At 48.5% G+C, this 20,857-nt stretch overlaps 1 protein-coding gene across 2 annotated transcripts in view; it reads left to right on the top strand.

Moving 5' to 3' along the window:
* RASSF5 (Ras association domain family member 5) overlaps positions 1-20,161 on the top strand; it is a 67,423-nt gene extending 47,262 nt beyond the window's left edge. For both annotated transcript variants that reach the window (XM_079107729.1, XM_079107728.1), the window contains 4 exons: positions 14,109-14,219; positions 15,236-15,533; positions 16,168-16,283; positions 17,742-20,161. In XM_079107729.1, coding sequence (XP_078963855.1) covers positions 14,109-14,219; positions 15,236-15,533; positions 16,168-16,283; positions 17,742-17,894 — 678 coding nt within the window. In that variant the 3' untranslated portion in view covers positions 17,895-20,161. The remainder of the gene's footprint in view (positions 1-14,108; positions 14,220-15,235; positions 15,534-16,167; positions 16,284-17,741) is intronic.
* The last annotated feature ends 696 nt before the right edge of the window (positions 20,162-20,857 follow it).

Below are 20,857 nucleotides of genomic sequence, written 5' to 3'. Positions count from 1 at the left end.
CTCAGCTGAATTTTCTCTAATAAAGCAATTCCAGTTACAGACTTAGGCACATGCAGCATCTGTCTACCCTCGCAGTTTAGGAAGAGAGATTATGAACTGGTATCAGACCCTGAATCCCAGCTCTTATATCACACGGTCAGGTTGGGATCTGGATCTAACTCCCCAGCCCATGATCTTGAAGCAGAGGCACCAACAGGCCCAGTCTGGAGTCCTGGATTCTCTTCTTCTTTCTGTTGGCTTGAAGGCCTAGCAGTCTTCCTGTGCAGAGAACCCAGGCCTGTCCTCATCCAAGGCCTCAGTTTCCTCCTCTGTGTGGCTCAATATATCCCTAAAAGAGGCTGGGATCCCAGGCCTGGCCTGGTGTATTCTCTGGAGGCAAGAGAACCACATAAATTTGCTGAGAATCAGGAGCATGTAGCTTGAGAGGCAGGAAGAAGAAGAGAGCTAAGTGTCTGTGGTGCTGTGCTTCCCAGCTACCTTCCCCATCCTACCTCTCTTCCTGGTGCTTGGAGGTCTCTACTCACATGCACCGCAGATACCTAATATTCATTATGTCCAGAACCAACTCATTTCTTTTACTCATACATGATCTCTCCCTGTCTCTGACCATCCACCTAGTCCCCCACCTTCGTACCCCAGGAGCCTTCATCCCATCTGCCACCATGGGCCCTACCTCCACAGTGTGGCAGATGGCAGCTGTCCTTCCTGTCTCCCACTCTGCCTGTGTTGGGTGCTTGTTACCTCTCACTGAGATGCTCTAATAAGATACCCAACTGGTTTCCATCCTGTTTCTTCCCTTTCTGCGTGTCCTGCATACAGCCGCTTGTGGTACCCCAAAGTCTTCACAAACTCCCTTTGCTTCCTGAGGGAAGCCCACACTTGGTTCCTGCTCTTCAGTAAAGCATCCCAAACCTCGTGGCACCTGGCCTCAGTCAAAACCTTGTGTTTTTAACTGTCTTACAGCACTGGGCACCAGAGGTGGGGGATACAGAGATGGTTAAGACATGGTCTCCACTCTTAAAGACCCTGTGGTCTCCAGCTGCATTGTGTAACAGACCCTCAGTTCTCCCCTTGCCATCCATGAAGTATTTAGATGGGGGTCCCTGGCAACAGGGGCATCCAAGTGAAAGACACTCTTCGGCATCTGCCTTGCGATCACGTGGCTTTTATCAGAATGTGGCGGCAGCTTTTGAGCCAGGGAGGACGGAGGGGCTGACTCCTAGAAGTAGACGATTGGGACATCAATTGCCCTTTGAGAGGGCTGGAGGCAGGCTGGCAGAAGCTGGCAGTGACGGAACTGAAGGAGCCCAGGGAGAGGTAGAGGGCATTGACTTACCCTCTGAAAAGCAGTTTCTAGCTGGAAGAGGTTGTTAGAGGTCATTATGACCATTCCCCTGTTTCCAAGCAAGCTTGCACATACCTATTGCAGGGGGAGGGGGAAAGGCAAGCTGTGTTCATTACTCCCCTCCTCCTCCAGCCCAGTTATCAATCCTTCCTTGTCCAGGGAGCTCTACAGTGGGATGTGGCTGGTTAGATCCCTGTTAAGTATGGGGCCATGATCCTGGGCAAAGGAAGGCAGCAGAGAACCTAGGACTGACAGGTGGCAGCAGCAGAGTTTCTGTTGCTCCCCTGCCAGGAGGCTGGCACATTCGACAGGCAATATGTGAAAGGGGGTCAGCCAGGGGGCTTTGCCCCACCCCATATTTGTCTAACTCCAAAGGACGTGCTCTTCCCATCTCTCTTGGGTGAGAGTCCTGGTTTTTGAAAGGTTCCAGATAAGTCCTAATCACCCATCTCAAAATCAGGTGACTTATCATAGAAAACTATTGTTCTCATTCAGCCAATTTCCTGATGATGAAATTCAGCCCCCCCCCCCCTTTTTTTTTTCCTGTTCTCAGCTCGGGAAACCTGGGTTAGTATACTCTGTTCCATCATCATCTCAGCCTCCTGTTCACGAGCCTCTCACACTCCTCCTCACCTCTGGGCTCGCCCCCCAGTGCAAAGAATGGTCTTTACCAGGCATTGAGTGACACACAGAGGGTGGGTCTTCAGGGTGCTGCCCTTCCTATGGGTAGAAGAGGCAGAATTTCCTATGCCACAGACTGAGATGAGACATGTCCCTTCCATTGGCTGATGGTGATGACAAACAGGTAAACAGCATGTGTACTGTTGATCCATGGGGCTGGGAAAGTGTGGGTTCATGTAGAGAATGTGGGAGCTGATGTTTCTAGCTGTAGCTCCTTTCTCTGGGCTCCCCTGACTCCTGACCTGTCCTCACCTATCCCTCATTGTGTTGGGCTGTAATTTTCTGAACCAGGGGCCACATCTTGGGTTTCGTTGTGTCCTTGGCACATGGTAGTTGCTTAATGCATGTTTGATGAAGGAGGAGCTGACTTGGAGCTTCTTTCTCAATAACCAAGAGCTCTGGAAGGTAGCAGGGACTCTCCAGAGGATACGTGAACAAGCACTTCAGGGTAACTTTTGTGAAAGTTGATCTCAGGACTGTTTTCCAGGGAAGCTTGCTAAGATTCTGGATAAATGGATTTTCCAAGTTACCTTGAAAAGAAAAATCCCATTGAGTGAGCAGAAAATGTAAGGACAATTTTCAGACCTAGGGTGGCCCCTCCCACCCTGTTCATGATTGTTCAGCTGTTTGCCCTGGAGAATGAGGGCGGGCAGGGCTGGGTCACTAAGCAACCAGGCCTGGCACCTGCTGGCAGGAGATGGCATGGTCCTTCCTTGAGTGGGGCCACCAAGGGTGGTGGGGGCTGAGGGGCCCATGTGAGGAAGCAGGAGAGTCTGGTATGACAGATTTCTTTGGTTGACCTTTTAGCCATGGGGAGTGGCAGGTTGGGGAGGAAGGCCCCAGTAAACTTCTCATTTGTTTTTCTTTCCCAATTTACTTTTGAGTGAGTGAAAGATACTAGTTTGGCAACTCCCGTAGTTTGGTCACCCTGTCAGTGCCTGGGTACAGTGGTCAGGGGCTTGCTGCCCTGAGGTCCCAGGACCTCATATGACCCTGTCAATGGGTCTAGGAGCCCACTTTCAAGCCATCACTCTGTGAGACCTCAGGAAGCATGCATGAGACTCGGGCTCACTTTCTCCTTCTGTAAAATGGGAAGACTTGCTCCTCCAATGGAGAGGAAGTGGTAAACAGGGGCCCAGCACTGGACCATGAGAACCTTTGGAGCTCTGGGGTTTGTGGTAACAAAGGCCGTTTTGAGAAATGCTAATGGGTGTCAAATTTCGATGTAGGTGGTTGGGCATGACTGCGGTGCAGGGAGGGATAAGCCTGTTCACAGAATAGAGAAAGGGCCAGGACTGGGGGTCCTTGGTAGGAGTCAGCACTGTCCTGGGGCTTTACATGAGTATCTTCATTTGAATGCTCACAACACAATATGAGGGAAGCACCATTATTGTTTCCATTTAACACTGAGGAAACTGAGGCACAGAAGGAAGTCAAGTAATGTGTCACACTGCAGTGAGGGGCAGGGCCAGGATTTGGACCCAAGCGGTCCAGTGCCAGTGCTTCTAATCACCAAGCATACTGCTTCTCCAGCTCTCCCTAGTAGTTGAAGCCCGAGTAGCGAAGCCAGTTGTGTCCCCAAATGCAACACCATGTGATACCTCGGAGTCACTGAGGATAGTGCACTTTTCCACGCCAATTAGGGCATAGAGGAAATCAAAAGTCCTTGTCCCTAGGCCTTTGTGACACAGTAAAAAGACTCGGAGCCACTTAATAACTAACTAGGCTGTGTTTCAGTATCCCAGATTGATTCATGAGCACCTGGGTGCAGAAGTGCCAGCATGAGATGGAGTGGCAGCCCTGAGCAGAGAGGACAGGTGTGGGCTGCCAGGAGACTGCAGTATCAGGTGCCGTCTGTCCCAAGGTGAAGGCAGCTGTGGGGTCCAGGTCGAGGGGAGCCAGCAAGGACTGGCCTCCTCCAGCAGGGCAGTGCAGGTGATGTCCTGGTGCTGGCACAAAGCCTAAGTCACCTCTCCTCCTAGCAAGTGTGGGTATGCTGGGTGCTGGGGACTGGCTTGCCACCAGAGTCCCTCTGCTTCCACATGCCACTTGCCACCTCTGGATTATCTGAATCTTTTATGGAGTTGAATGCCCCATCCTGCAGAGAGCTACAGCCAGAACTGGAGCCACCTCTCACTGGGTAGCTTGTCCCAGGGAAAGAGACTGGGTCTGGAGATTTGGGATGGGGCCCAGCTTGCTTAGGAGTGGGCTTGGCCCTCACTTGCTTGGAATATAGAAAGTAAAGGAAGCCCCCAACTTTAAGGATCCAGGTAAAACAGGCCAGTCACATGGCTTCCAGGCCCCCCTGCCCTCGGAATCCTCTAAAAAAAGTGTATGTTTGTTTGTTTATGCATGTATGTATGTATGTATGCATGCATGCATTTAGTGGCATTGGAGATCAAATCCAGAGCCTCGTATATGCTTAGCTAATACCCTATCAGTTCCCAACCCCATCTTTTTTTAAAAAAAAAATTATGTTAAAATACACGTATCACAAAATTTACCACTTTAAATATTTTTTGCCTTATTTTTTCATCACTCTTTTTTTTTTTCAGGGCAGAGGACTGAACTCTGGGCCTTGCGCATCCTAGGCAAGCGCTGTACTACTGAGCTAAATCTCCAGCCCCCCATTTTAAATTATTTTTAACCCATCAAGTCCCAAGTTTTCAATTTTGTGAACATAATCAATGTAATATTATTTCAAAGTTACCATAAATTATGTGTTTGTTGTTTATATAGGTTTTTATAGGTGTTCCACATCTGGGAAGATGGGACAAAAATGGGTTAAGGATGCAGTTCTGTGGCATTAAGTATGATCTTACATGTTGTGCAGTTAACACCACCATTCCTCATTTCTCTCCAGACCCCCCTTTTTTTTTGATGCTGGAATTTAACTTTGGGTCTTACGCATGCTAAGCATGCACTCTACCAGAGCCCCAAGCCCTAGTTCCAGAACATTTTATCTTCCCAAACTGAAACTCCCTACCTATTAAATAATAACTCCCCATCCTCCCCTCCCCTGGTCCTGGAAATCACTTTCTACTTTCTGTCTCTATCAATTTAACTACTCTAGGAACTCCAAATAAGTGGGATCATACTGTTTGTCCTCCTAGGGCTTGCCTATTTCACTGAGCATAGTGTTTCAGGGTTCATCCATGTTTATAGCAAATGTCAGAATTTCCTTCCTTTTGCTGAATAATATTCCTCGATGTGTATGCTACATTTTATTTATCCATTAATCCACCAAGGGACACAAATTGCTCCCATCCTTTGGCTATTGTGGGTAATGCTGCTGTGAACATAGGTGTTCAAATATTCGGTTGAGTCCTTGCTTCCCTTTCTTTTGAATATATGCCCAGAAATGGATTTGCTGAATGATATGGTCATTCTGTTTAATTTTTAAAAAAATTTTTAAGTTGTAGATGGACACAATACTTTTATTTATTTATTTATTTATTTATTTTTATGGGGTTTTGAGGATCGAACCCAGTGCCTCATACATTCTAGGCAAGCACTTTAACCACTGAGTTACAACCCCAGCCCCTGTTCAATATTTTGAGGAATCACTGTTTCCCACCAGGGTTGCACTGTTTTTACATTCCTACCAGCAATCCCCAGGTTCCAATTTCTACACATCCAGTAATGTTTTATAATAGCCACCCTAATGGGTGTGAAGTGGTCATATCTCATTGTGATTTTGATTTGCATTTCTCTAATGACTAGTGATACTGAGCATGTTTTCATGTTTTTTGACCATTTATATATCTTCTCTGCAGAAATTACCATTCAGATCCTTTGTCCATTTTTAATCAGATTATTCATTTTTTGTTGTTGAGTTGCCAGAATTCTTCATATAGTCTAGATATTAATCCTTTATCACATATATAATCTGCAATGAAATTATTTTTATTCATTTATTTGGAGACAGGGCCTTACTATGTGACCCAGGTTGTTTTAATATAAGCTATAAATATTATTGATGCAGTCATAAAATATAACTTTCAATAATTTTTTGTTGCTATTGTTATAGGGGATTGAACCCAGGGGTGCTTAACTACTGAACCACATCCCCAGCCCTTTTTATTTTTTATTTTAAGACAGGGTCTCACTAAGTTGCTGAGTCTGGCTTCAAACCTGTGATCCTCCTGCCTCAGCCTCCCAAGCTGCTGGATTATAGGCATGTACCACTATGCCCAGAAACTTTCAGTAGTTTTTTATGGAGGAAGGGGCCATGACCCTAAAGACGAAAGTAGTTAGGACTCACAAAAGTCATCATGTGGTCCTGGTTGAAAGGCCTGTCAAGGGTCAAGATTAAGACAAGAGGAGCCCTGAACTGTGCCAGTCCCCACTCACCAAACCTCGTCCCACCAGACCAGTGACTGCTGCTGATGACAATGACAATGACGAGGCAGCAGCTGATTGTTTCTGGCGGCTCGCTGTACTTGGTTGTGCTAAGCACTTTCCCATGGCAGTCGCATTTATTCTCCATAACAAATTGTGAGCTGTACTTCACAAAGAAATCTGAGTCTTGGTGAGATTGATTTACGTGACTTCACAGGACAGGAACATGGCTGGCAAAGGCCATCCCATTGCCCCACCTGAGGGCAGTGTGGTCTAAGTGAAGAGCAGGGACTGGGTATGACAGTAGCTCCCTCGTTGAGCTATTTAGGGCGTCCAATGAGATTGTGACTTTGGAGTCCTCAGAGCAGTGCCTGTCTGCTGGCGACTTATCATTACAGTGAGACACTGCAGGGGTCCCTGTAGCTCCAAGGCCAGGGCTCTCTAGGTCTCCTGCATGGAGCTACTGACCCCTGGTCCTGCTAAGCCACTCCTACATTCTTGTGAGATGGCCACTTTGATAGGTGGAAGACACTCTGCCAGGCTCTGGGACATGCTGGCATTCTGAAAAGTCCACCAGGATGACCTTCATCATGTGAAGCTGATCTGGACTGCCTGAAAGCCACTGAGGCTTGTTGTCCCAGATTGTGCTGTGCTTGTTTTGGTGTGTCACATTGTCTCTGTCTTCTCTTCTCAGATGACAGACAGGGACCACACCCCATCTGTTTGATCTCCCAAGGTGCCCTTCATAGTCCTCAACCCAAGGCAATTCAGTCAGTTACTCTTGACTGTCTGCATTGACCATCTGCTCTCCATTTGTGTTTGGGAACTTAAGTCTTTTTCCAGTTCCTCAGTCCCCTCTTTATTTTACCCTATTCCTCCTTTACACCCCATAGGAGCTGCTCAGGTTTCACGTGGTTCTGCTTAAAGAGATGGCTCTGTGCTGAAGCCCCTTCCTTGCTCTGCTGCAAATATCCTATTGGAGAATAACAGATTAGGCGTTTCCAACCCTCTTATTTGAGGGACATTGGATAGGTTCAAAGAGAGACCTGTGGGAATGAACCCTTTCACTTCCATAGATGGGACTGGGGAATCCATCCCAGAACACAGACTCAAAAGGACCCAAGAGGGACCCTGCTGCAAGGTTCCTTAGAGCTTCCTCTTTCCTAGGTGGTTGAGATCATCCCAAGAAGACACAGTAACCCTTGTCTGTGGCTTGGATGTTGAGCAGCAGAGCATTTCAAACCCAGCCCAGACCAATGGGAATCTGCCCTTACTGTCTGAGGTTCTCATTTAGGACAGGCCTAACAGGAACCCCAGGGTCTGGAAGACTCTGCACATGGCCTTGCTTGTATAGGTCCTGCCTGAGGCTCTCCTTCCTGACTTAGGCCTGAATGCGTCTACTCAAGGGGTGAGAGAATTGCTGCTGACAGATTTGCTAAGAGCTAAGAAAGAGGAAATGTGGCAAAGGCTCCTGGTGAATGGCTTCCGGGGTACTTTTGTTTTGTTTTCATGAGTTAAATGAGGTAAGAAGATGTGGATTTTCTTGAACTTGGCTGAGTAAGATGGAGTCCTGCTGGTGAAGAGAGAGCAGGTGGGGAGGAGGGAGAAGAGTGAAGTGGTGGAGGTCAGAAACGTTCTTCCTGCTCCCTTAGACATGAGTCTGCTGCAATTCAGATGTGCCCATTTCTCCTGCAGGGCCCCCAGCCCCACACCCAGTTCTCTGAAAGAGAAGAGGAAGCAGTGACAGAAAAACCTGCCCTATCTTATGTGTCCAATCTTAGCCCTGCAGCAGAAGTGATGGGCTTCTTTGGTATCACTTCATCATTTCACAGATGAGAAAACTCGGATGCCAGGATGGGATGTGACCTTCTATAGGTCACAGGTCATTTGATGGTCTTGCATTTGTTTTTACCACTTAGCTGCAAAAGAGTGGGGCTTCCACAAAGCCTGAAGCCCCATGCAGCCAGTCTAAAGGACCATCACCGCTTGAAGTATAGGTCAGTTTGAGTTGCTTTGCTGTCTAGTGTCCATGTCTATGGGCTGGGAGTCAAGCTGCTTCACCCTCCCCTGCCACCCAGTCAATGGGTATTTAGCTGGCACCCCTTTGGAGGTCAGCCAGTGTTTAGCTGGGCCCTGCGGGGTTGCTGAAGAAGTTGAGCCTCAGACATGAAGTCTGTCTTCCTCCAGGCATCTAAATGGGGCTCTGGGACTAACATATGTGAAACAATCTTTAAACAATAAAAGGTAGTATATAATTAGAACTCAGAAAGCACCTCCATAGGTTCTTACAGTAAAGATTTAACATCAGGGAGCAGCTGCTGAGATCTGTGCCATGGGGTAATATGCAGCTTTGCCTAAAGAGGAATCTGAGGCTTTGGGCATGGCTGGTGTTTGCGAGGGAGTGCCGGAGCCAGGGAGTGAGCCTGGCTGTCCACCTGCCTGCTGTGTTGCCTTCCCGTTGGAGAGTGGAGAGTAACTCCGGCCAATGACCAAGTCTTTGCTGTGCAGTGTCCATCAGTGAGAGTGAAGTTCTAGAGGCTTACAAACTGGTGGAGAGAGGAAATATACAGGAAACCTAGGAAGTGATTCAGGAGAAAGAAAGGGACCAACATAAAACTGAATATGGCTTCCTCCATTTAGGAAATAAAATGTCACTGATCTGATATATTAGGAAAGCAGAGGATAAGGAGATTGCTGTGGGCTGGAGAAGTTTCACTGGGAAACCGCATGGAGAAGCAGCATCTAGGGAAAATGGGGGTGTGTATTCTAGGTAGGAAAAACTGCACAAATAACAGTGTGGAGCAAATTACTGCCTGTGGGCCAGATTCCATCAGTCGGGTTTTATTGGAACACAGCCACCCTGGTCCTGTGGTTACTTATGTGCCACAGTGTAGAGTCGAGTAGACTGGCCTGCAGAGCCTGAAGTATTTACTATCTGGCCCTTTTCAGCAAGTTTGCCAAGTGTCCATGTGCAGGAAGGAACGGGGGTGGGGACCGTGGGCACGTGGGCCGATCTAGAGTATGTGCTCAAGAAAAGTGAGAAATGAAATTGGCTCAGAGGGGTAGAGCTTGTTTTCCCTGAGAAGAGAGTAACAATATATGCTTTTGGATAGGTTTGATCATTTCCTTTGTACCCATTATCCTGATTGATTTTACCTTTACATCAAACCTATGCAGCAATAAAGAATTTTTATACCAAATTTATAAATGAAGAAACTAAGCCTCAGAGGTCATCTCACTCTCTCAAGGTCATATAATTAGCAGTGGGAGGCAGAAGTCAAACACGCACTTGTGTTCATCCTGTGGGTATTTACTTGAGCCCCACTAGGTGCTCAGCTGGAACTAGGCTCTGGGATGCTATGGTGGACAAGACAGGTTGGCTGCTTCTTTCACAGAAATCAGACTAAATTGAAATCCAAGTCTCACTGTGATTCCTCGGAGAGAGACTGAGACTTTTCTTTCCACCACAGGCAATCGGGGATCATTGAAGATTCTCGAGCAAGTGTTTATGATCTGCTTCATGCTCAGTGCTGTTGACCTAGAGAAAAAGTAGGGAGCTTCAGTCTAGTCGCAAAGAAAACCTGACACCGATGGTCTAGTGGCAGGTTGATGTAAGTAGTTGCAGAGGTAAGCAGCAGATAGTACTGCTGCTAGCCTGAGGTGTAGGTTAGCTTTCATCTTATTGTGGCTCAGCTCCCTCAACTGTAGAATGGGCGCAGTAATGTCACCTTCCTCCTAAGTTTGCTGTGAAGATGAGTGAGTGAATACATGCTGAGTGAGTAGAACAGCGCGTGGCACTTCGCTGGCTCTAGTGAAGGATCATCACCGCCATTGTCATTGTCATCGTCGCCATCATTCATGGCGGGAGTGTCAGGGAGGTCTTGCCAGATGAAGGGAGGGCAGGTGGACAGGTAGGAGTGATGGGCTGAAGGTAGCAGGCAGGAAGGAGAAGAAAGAGTGAAATTTTTAGCAAAAATGAGGTTCGTGTGATTTAGCGAGCATGGACGTGCACAATGGTTCTGGCACGGAGGGTGGGACGCCTGGTCTTCCCTGCCCACTCCTCGTCCTGGGGGCCCCTTTCATTGCTGGGGTCTGATGGACTCCCATGCCCATGTGGAGATTCCAGAAGCCCCAGGACTTGCTCAGAGCTCCCCTTGCTCTAGAGCATTGGATCACTCCCTGTCACCAAAATTAAGACTGCCTTGTCACCAATTAGAATGCAGAATCATCCAGTGTTTTATTGTTGTTGTCATAAAGATAAAATAAGGGAAAACTTGACTTAGGGTAAATCTGCTCTGAAATAGGCCCCAGACTGCCAGGGATGGCCCTCCTTATTTTACTAAGAATATTTTAATAGAAATGTTAAGAGAATCCCTTTTTTGAGGTGCACATCTCTGCTCTTACCACTAGCCCTCCATCTCTTCATTTGGCTGTACCCCAATAACCTCAAAAGCTAAGAGAGATCACAGCTTTTTTGTGCTTTAGGACATGTGAGACAAACCAATTTTTTCACCAGTGCTGTGGACAAGCCAGGTGCACTGGGAACAGCTCAGCCATCTGCCACCAGTGCCAGGGGCTTAATCAGAGCAGATGAATTCCATGCCGGATGCACCAAGATGTATTAACCCCCAGGAGAGACACAGGCCAATGCCTATACTTGTGAAATCATAACAGAATTCCCCATTCCATCTCTATCTCGGGCCACCCCAAGAGACAAATGCTGTCTTCTTGGTTTCCAGCTTTGTGCCCTTGAGCAGAGATGAATCTTTCACTTGAGAATCTGGCAGGTGAACAGAAGTTTGGGATTTTGCCTTGCCCTTGGGAGACGACTATATTCTCGGTCTTGTTCACACAGTGGATACTATATTTTAGGAGAACCTTCTGGGCAGCGTGCATCTATTGGCACCAGTGTGTTAACTCTGCAGCTGGATGGGGAATTGTGGGGAAGAGTCTATTGCATTTTTCAAATGCTGCAGCACATTGGAATCATCTGGGAGATTTTTTTTTTTTTAAATCCCTATGCTCAGGCTACATTTCAGACCAATTAAATCATAAATCTCTGTGTATGAAGCCCAGGCATCTGTGTTTCTAGAGATCCCCAGACGACTCCGTTATGCAGGCAAGTTTAAGAACCACTGGTCTAGATTCTACACTCTCCTAGGGTGGGAAGAGAATTAGTGAGTTCTTGGTTGGGGTTGGCTGGCCCACTGGCTGGCCTACTTTGGGAGGTGATTCATCCAGTCTGTGGGTCAGATCTTGTCTGGCAGACTCAGTGTGGGCCGCAGCCATCCCAGACTGGGCACTGACATTCCATGGGTGTGAGATTCTTAGTGTTGGCCACACGCAGGGCTCCTGGCACTCCCAGATGGAGCTCACCCTCCCCCAGACCTTAGAATGGTGAGGTCAGGGCTGCTATCTTCTGCGTCTGCCCTGGAAGGCGGAGGTGCCTGGGGCCACTTGCATCACTTCCCCAGGTTTGTGGTGGGAAAGGGAGAGAATAGATGGGTTTATCTGATGTAGAAAAGGGGAACAGGAAGAAGAAACTGTAAGCCAAGGCAGCTCTGACTCTCACTGTATTCCTAACCAGGCCTGGGAGACTGGCCTTGGAAAGCCACGATGCAGCTACCTCTTCTTGCTGGGAAACAGGGAAATCTTCTAGGAGCTTCTAGAATTTGCCCTGTATCACTAAACTCTTTTTTGAAGATGAGTCTGAGAAAGCTCTTCACTCCTGAGGAGCAGCAACCTGTGTTTGTGTCTCAGAGATGAGACTACAATGGGAGCCAGATGGCTGATCCTTCTGACTGGAAGCTCCCAGAGGGAAGGCAGGGTAGGGCCACAACCCAGCATGTCTGGTCCATGGTGGCATGCACAGGAAAGGCAGGCCCCTCCAGGAGCTAAGACACATGACAAGCTCCATTTTGAGGGCCCCTGGATTAATGAATTGACAATGAATGAGAATCTGTGAGGCTCACAGAGAGTTTTACTCACCTCAAGCCAACAGTAAACATTTCTGCAATGGCTTCCTCTTGGGTAGTCGGCAGGTCCAGTTCCAGAGACCTGAGTGGGCACATAGGAAAGGATGGGCCCTGCATCCTAGTGGCTCCAACCCACTGATCAGACTCAACTTGAATGAACATTTCATAGGTCAGATACTTTACAGGCCTGATTTAGCAGCTGCCCATCCCAGCCCTGCAGTGTGGAGTGACCGTTTTAGGAACGGCAGGTTGGAGACTGTCCTGGATGATGTGGTGAATTGAGAAAACCTGGGCTCAAGGCTTACATGGACTTGTTCTTGGCCATTGACTAGCAGTGGGGCACAGGCACGTTTCTTAACTGCTCTGAGCCTCAGTTTTGTAATCATAAAATAGGTGTAATATAAGTAGCATGTAAGAGAAGGTGTGTGAAAGCACCTAGCATGGTGCTGTTACTGTCGGGAGCCCTGGAGGAAGAGTGCAGAGGGAACAGACAGGCCAAGGAGAGGTGCTGTAACCAGAAGATGTCAGTTGACATCAGCTGTGGAGTCTGACGTTTTATCTCCTCTGTGGGATTGGAGCGTGGGAGGAGGAAGTGATGGCGCATTTCCCACAGGCAGGCTGCGGGGGGAAGTCAAGGGCATGCTCTGCTTGGGGTGCCCCAGTGTGCTCTACTGGTGGTGGTGTGACGTCAGGGCAAATCCCCCAACCAAACCCAGACACAGGCAGGTGTCAGAGTCATCCCTCTTGGGGCCCCCGTTCCCTCATTCAAGGATGAATCCTGATCTGTCCAAGTCTTTTGATTTCTAAGGTCAGGCAAATTCTGGGTGACTTTTAACTAACCAGATCCTGCACTCCCAGCCACACAGGGCAATGTGAAGACAAAACTGGGAAGTGGGTGACTGTGATCTTGAGAGAAATCAGAGAATTTACTGGGGCACACAGTAACTTACACCCTGAAACCACCCCTGAACTCCTTCTCCAATATAAGAACATTGACCTCTACCTCCTAACTTCATTCATCCTTTCAGGGAATATACCGTCTCGCAGAGTTTGAGTTTGTGAGAATTAAATGAGATAATGTATGCCAAGTACTTGGCACAGAGGAAGCGCTCAGTAGATGTCGGTTGTCCCTTTGCCCCTAGTAGAGGAGGTATCTCCCCAATTATCATAGAGGCTACAGCCACTGTCTCCACCAGTTCACTTATTTTCTTGACAACTGTATGTTCTCCTCTTGTTGTATGCAGTGAAAGCTCTGTGGCCAGTCCTGTGGGGCCTGAACTAGTGTCCATGTGCCCTTGTCCTCTGGGTCTAGAATTCAGGTCATTCCCATCAGCTTTTGCTGGCATCACACGTACACACCTGTCTTTCTAGCTTTACTGATGCTTCCTCAAGGAGACAGACCATGGCTGTCTCCTTTGCATCTCCCTTAGCATTAGCAGCTTCTCCATAGCAACCCTCTGTAAGCAGATGTGGCCCTGCTCATTCATCAGTTCCGAGTCTGGTCCCTGGATGTTCCTGGTCTCACAACCAGCCTGAGGAGGAGGTACCATTTCCATTTTACCTGTGAGGAGACTGAGGCTTAGAGAGATTTGAGTTGCTCCCCCGGAGTGGCTGGTCTCTTGGTCTCACTCTGGGGCCATGAATTAATTTCACAGTGAGGAGGCTGCTACTCACCTCTTCTAGACCAGAGAGGCCTTTGGGGGAGGCCTTCTCCCCCTTCTCCTCCTGGGAACCACTGTGCAGCACCCCTACTTCTGTCTCTCCAGAATGTCTGTAAGTCGGTGGAGGAGACCCGGCGCCCGCCCACGCTGCAGGAGATCAAGCAGAAGATCGACAGCTACAACAGCCGGGAGAAGAACTGCCTGGGCATGAAGCTGGTGAGCCGGGTCTGCCGCATGCCCTCTACCCACACCCGCTCTGCCCTCTTCCAGCTTGGCTCTCTGCTCTCCTCTGGATTCTGTGGCTTTTCCCTTGTAACTCCCTGCCCTTTCTTGGGGTTTCTAGGGGCCTCGGGAACCCTGGAAGGCAGGTGGCCTGGGCTGCCAGTGGCCTCCATGAGCTCTAGGGAAACAACAGGCTTTAGAGTAGAATCTCTGCTCCCTCTGCTTCTGTGCCTGCAGCTTTGGGGAACTTTCTTAACCTCAGAGATATTAATGCCTGTGTCAGAGGTCTTGTGAGAATTAAATGAGAAGCAGTGACCAGAGGCCTCGTGTTGCTTGGCCTCCAGGAAGCCTTTGACTAGGGAGTTCACAGCTCCTCTTCCTATCCCTTAGACTCTGCAGTGCTCATAGAGGTAAGGGCTGCTGACTTGGCACAAGGTTCAGAAAAGCCATCGTCAAGGGGGATGGGAGATGGTAGATGAACCCTGCCCCCTGCTGGTGGCTGGCAGCAATTGGCTTTGGCGCGTCAGCTTGAGAGGCAACAGAGAATTCACAGGCCCAGGTTTAAGTCTTAAAAGCTGAGGGTTCTTTATAAAGAAAGGGTGTCTGAGGACCTTATTATAGAGCCTTCTCACTCCTTCCTGGTTCAGAGGCCACTATAGACCCTGCCTTTAAAGTAAGGACTCACCAACAGCAATTGGCACCTACCTAGTGATGCGAGGTTTGGGGCAGTCAGCCTGAGCCCCTAAGGAGGGCAACTGTAGCAGCCCCACAAATCCTATCTAGCAGCTCAACTCTGTGGGCCTATTTCTGACCCACTGCGGGTGGAAGGTTTCTGTGTCCCTCCATCTCTAGGTCAACAGGGATAGGAGGGAACCCTCGGAGGCAGGTGGTGAGCTGACTGGGGTGACTCTGCTGTTAGGACCTCTAGCCTCCAGGGAAATAGTCCAGAGTGGCAGATACACTCATGCAAATGGATCTCCTGAATCCACACGATGCCCTCCCACTTGCAGAGTGAAGATGGCACCTACACGGGTTTCATCAAAGTGCATTTGAAACTTCGCCGGCCCGTGACAGTGCCTGCTGGGATCCGACCCCAGTCTATCTACGATGCCATCAAGGAAGTGAACCTGGCGGCCACCACGGATAAGCGGACATCTTTCTACCTGCCACTGGATGCCATCAAGCAGCTGCACATCAGCAGCACCACCACAGTCAGCGAGGTCATCCAGGGCCTGCTCAAGAAGTTTATGGTTGTGGACAATCCCCAGAAGTTTGCACTTTTTAAGCGGATACACAAGGATGGTCAAGGTATGAAAGAACGGGGGTCCCAGGGAAGGGAGGGAGGGAGAGATCCCAACCAGAAATTACCTTTCCCCACTGTGTTCATGCCCAGTCAGTAAATCTCTGACCAGCCCTGGTGGGGTGAGGGTGGGGTCAGGGGTCTGGCTGTTCATGTGGTGTTTAGGTCCATGGAAGACCACTTATGGGATCTGGGCAGGGAGACGAGAGCAGAGCTTGATGGACAGCTCGTGGCTGTTCACTGTACCCCTCTCTGTGCATGTGCAGGAAAACCGCACCCAGGACTCCTATTTCCTAATCTGTGTAATGGGAGGGAATCCACCCACCACTCCTAATCTTTTGGGAGATGATGTGAATATGGAAACATGCTCTAAACTCTAAGCAAACACCCAAGATAAAAGGTCACTGCCCTATTTTTTTGTTTTGTTTCTTTTGTGGTATTGGGCATGGAATCCAGGGCCACACTGAGCTACACTGCCAGCTCACCCTGTCTATTCTTGTCAGGTTCGTTTCATTAGGTTAAAAAGACCCCATGTCTTCTTCTAATTATAAAGCCTCACTCTGCATTTCCAATCCTATCCCACCCAACTCAGGCCCTGTCCTGTTCCAACGTGAGCACCCAACTCTCTCTCTTGGTTTACAGTGCTCTTCCAGAAACTCTCTGTGGCTGACTGTCCCCTCTACCTGCGCCTCCTTGCTGGGCCTGACACAGAGGTCCTCAGCTTTGTGCTAAAGGAGAATGAAACTGGAGAGGTAGAGGTAGGTCTGCATCCTTGGCACACACAACCAGCTCGCAGGGCACACTGGGGGTGAAGGTGGGCATTGTTCTAACTGCCCAGAGTAGGTGGGGGCCAGGGAGCAGCAGCAGAAAGACTGCTGTGGGAGCTGAGCTGGGGTGAGCGTTGGGCCAGAGGCTCAGTGTTAAAGCCAGAATTGTCTGCCCCTAGGGGTAGCAAGTCAGGGCCTGTGTGAGGCAAAGCCTGTGCAGAGAAAGGATTTTCTGTGCTTTGTTTCAAAACTCAGAGTGGAGGCCCAGGCTTTTTGTCCCAGGATAGCATGAGGCCCAGCAAGCTATGCTGCTGAGTTCCACTGGGCATAGACATTTTTGAGCCATTTGTCTCTCTCCTGTGTTTCAAATTCTTCCTTACCCTAAGGGGGGTTAACCAGTGTCAAGTCTGGTGACATAAATGTGGTGAATCGAGGCTGGTGTCCCCAAGGCTTGGTACACTTGGGAGGCAGAGTCTGAGGAGTGATGAGAGCAGAGGAAGGTGTCAGTGTTTGGCCGAGGACATGAGAGTGGTCTCGGAGCACTGGAGATTTGGATGATCTGGGCAGGTGGGGCTCTGTCTCCACTTCAACCACAGCAGCTCTGCTTCCATCATCTGCTTGAGCCTACAGAAGAGCTGGTTTGGAGAAGGTTCCACTGAGAGTGTGAGAGTGCAGCTGGCCCTGTGAAGGATTCCTGGTTAGCCTGGAGGCCTGGGTTGTAGTTGGGATTCTGCTGCTGCCGGCTCCATGACTGTGGTCATGCCACCTTCCCTCTGTGGTCTTCGGGTTTCTCATTTATCCAATGTGGAGATTAAACCCAATAGACTATAATATTCTTTTGTGCTAGAAAATCACAGGCATCTCCATCCTTGGCCCCAGGGGGCCTTTGCTCAGCTTAGAAGTCAGATTGCCTTGTGTCTGGAGGGACCAGATCATTTCTGGGCAGGCTTGAGCCAACCTGGCCCTCCAGAAATTTAGAAGCTCTGCTTTCTCATCTGCTCTGCCAACACAGGCAGTAGATACCTGACCCCTTGGCAGAAGAAAAAGGCCAAGGGGGTACAGTGAGGTGCTCAAGTTCACACAGGCTCCAACCCAAGGATCCCGAGTCCAAGTTCAGCTGGTCTCCAGCTGCTTCTGATGGGTCTACTCAGTGGGGGCCTGGGCTGTTCCATCATTGTCAAGACCTCAGCTGCTGTTGGTTCTCAAAATAAAACATGGCTCATGGGCCTGCAACTCTTGGTCATGAGATGACAGGATTTGAATGTTGCTGCTGGCGCAACAGATATATACAGTCCAAGGTCCTTCCCTGTGTCTGTCTAGTTAGCAGCTAAGAGCGTGTGAATCACTCCAAGTTTATGAACCGTGTGAAGAAGGCAGGGTCAGGCCCTCAGGCTGTGTCAACTTCTAACCTGTTTCCTCTTCCATTTCTCCCCCCAATCTCCCTCAAAGTGGGACGCCTTCTCCATTCCTGAGCTCCAGAACTTTCTAACGATCTTGGAAAAGGAGGAGCAGGACAAAATCCAACAAGTACAGAAGAAGTACAACAAGTTCAGACAGAAACTGGAGGAGGCCTTAAGAGAATCCCAGGGCAAACCTGGGTAACTGGTCTTGCTTCCTCTTCTCCCAATGCCCTCAGATTTATTTTTATTATTAATTATTATTTTGCAACAGACACTTTTTCTCAGGACACCTCTGGTGGGTGCATTTGTACCCACCCAGCAGTTTCAGATGTGGCACAAAGTCTCTTCCATGGACAAGTGTCTGTGTGGGGGTTGATTCCTGCCCACCCCCATGCTGTGCCCCTCAACAGACTCTGCCAAGGATCAGAACTCATGAGATGAACAGCGTTGTCCTCTCTCAATCTGCAAGCCTTTCACAAACCAAATAGTTGCCTCTCTTGTCACCAAACTGGAACCTCTCACACCAGCCGGCAAAAGGAAAAGAGAAAAAGGTTTTAGAACTGTATGTTCTTTCTCTGGCTTTGACTCATCTTCAATTCTCTTATTTGCCACCTTCAATACCTTTATTTATGAGTCAATGTTGTAGCATATTCCTTTAGCAGGTCTGGGCTAAGTCCCTGAAAGCAGAATAATATTCGTAAAAGGATTGTCCCAAGGCACCTGCTGTTCCTGCTTAAGGGAAGTTCATGTGGCCTCTGGCCCAGCTGCCAGGGTAAGGAGCACCAAGGCTGAGGCTGGCTGAGATTTCCAGCAAAGCTGCTGCCTGCTCTGGCCCTGGCCCTCGTTGCCGAGACTGCACGTGTAAACCCAAAGGCATATATGTGTGTGGTAGTCACATCTTTGTCAATGCTTATGTTTTCAAGTTACAAATTTGGATTTAATATTGCCATCATCCTCTTGTGTTTCCACTAAAGGGAAACTAGCCATTTACCATTTTCAAAGTCTCCTGCTGAGTCCGGAAATCAGGCAGCAAGAGAAAGCCAAAAAGCATTGCAGAGAAACGTGTCCAAGCTGTCTGCAGCCTTGCCTCGGTCTTCAGCAGAGGAGGGCCTGGCTGCCTTGGGTTCCCCCCTGGGCCTCCAGCACTGCCTCCCTCCTCCCCCTGGAACTCTGGGATCTCCAGGTGCTGCCAGAGGCGTGGCCTTGATTACAGAAGGGGATCCTCCAACTGGGCCAACTTGGAGTCCTTTCTGTTGTGAAGCAGGCCAGGCACTGTGCTCAGTGAACCTGTGGGCCTGGCCTCCCCGTTGACCTCAGTGCCTTTTGTTTTGGAGAGATAGGAGCAGGGCATGTTTGCATGAAGCTCTGCTGCTGGCTTGCTTCTGTCAGGAAGTGGACAATGGCGGTGTGGGAAACAAGGCCAGGGGAACCCTCACTTGGAGCATAGAGTGAGGGTCATACACCTCCTACCCATCTGGGTTCCTGGGCTTTGACTTCCCAAGAAGTAATATCAGCACATTGACAGGGAGGATCAGATTCCTGACTCTGAATATTTGTACTGGCTCCTTATTCAGGTTCAAGCTTAAAATAAATTAGCCAGGCGATTCCAGCAAGTAGCCAGGACTACAGAGACACTCCAGTGCAGAGGGAGGACTTGCCAGTCTCAAAAGCAGAGCTGGTATTCTCATCCAGCCTCTGAGTGACCATTTCTTTGCTGTCCTCTGCTTTCCTAAGTCCCTCTTGGGTCAGTTCCAGCCCAAGCTTTGTGTAGCCTCAGAAGTTTCCTCCTTTACCATGGCTGAGTCCATACTGCCCTATCCCAGAGGAATGCTGACCCCTTGTCATGAAAACTGTATCATCTTCAGGGCTACAAGAACATGAGTTAGCAACAATTTTTTAAGCCACAAAAACCCTGGTTATCTGCCATCTCATGCTCAGCCTTATCACTTTCCTCCCTTAAAAAAAAAAAAAAAAACAAACAAAAAAAACTCTCCCTGATGCATATTAAAGGGAGCAGGTAGAGACCCTTTCCCTTTGTCCTGCATGTCTCTGACCTTAAGAGAAGGCATGGCTCCTGCTGCAACCGCTGAATGCTGCTGAGACCCTCCCTCGATTGGGATGGCTATTTTATTTTTGAGAAGGAAAAAAAAGTCATGTATATAAATATATATACATAGAGGCATATAGCTATATATAAAGAGATAAGGGTGTTTATGAAATAAGAAAATTATGGGAAAATTCAGACTTTAAAGCACAGTTAGACCCAGGACCTATGCTGAGGTCTGAGCCTCTGGAAGGTGTGTAGAGTTTCCTTCCCTCCCAGAGGTGGGTGTGACTGCTGGTAGTGCCTTCTATGGTCGTGTTGCTCAGTGTGTAAGTGTTTGTTCCAAGGATATTTTCTTTTTAAATGTCTTTCTTATATGGGTTTTAAAAAAAAGTAATAAAAGCTTGTAAAAATGATTCACAATGGCAATGTCTTCCTTGAACTTCACCATCTTATGGAAATTGGGAGCTGGGGAAAGAAGAAGGAATAGACATGATTGCACATTTCTTGGCAGAGCCAGATTTTCTTTTGCCAGTGAGCAGAGGCATGAAGGCTATTGATCAAATAATTTTGAGAAAACTGTCCAGATGTGTGGGCCAGAGGGTGCTGCCTGGGTGAGCAGCTATTCTGTGTCTCTTGAGAGCTAGAAAGGGAAGGGGACCTCTCTAAGAAACAAACGGAGTCAGAAAAGAGCAGAGCTTTCTGCAGCTAAGGATGTTTAAACACCAGAATGGGCCACTAAGGTAGAAGTGGGTATTCTATTGCTGGAATTATTTCAAAATGAGATAGACAGGAATGTGTCCTTATAAGTTTAAGATGGCTTTACCTTGGAGGAAGAGGGCTGAATCAGATGACCAAAACAGTCTTACCGTGGCATCCTCTGACTTCCAGCAGAAGAACATCTCAGTAATCATAGAACTAACCACCTAAGTTATTAAAGAAAAATTCCTGCCTGCCTTCCAGTGCTGATTATGGATCATGCAATGGATAGGACCCTTGGACTACAGAGGCTTTTCAGAGCTCATCTAGTTCAGCTATAGAGGAGAACACCCTCTCCACCAGCCATCCTTAAAATTAGCCAGTTATTGTACACATCTACAACACTTGTCTACCCAGACCTC

The sequence above is a fragment of the Sciurus vulgaris genome (assembly GCF_902686455.1).
Source record: "Sciurus vulgaris genome assembly, chromosome: 12".
Classification (NCBI taxonomy): Eukaryota; Metazoa; Chordata; class Mammalia; order Rodentia; family Sciuridae; genus Sciurus; species Sciurus vulgaris.
This window is presented reverse-complemented; position numbering and strand designations above follow the sequence as displayed.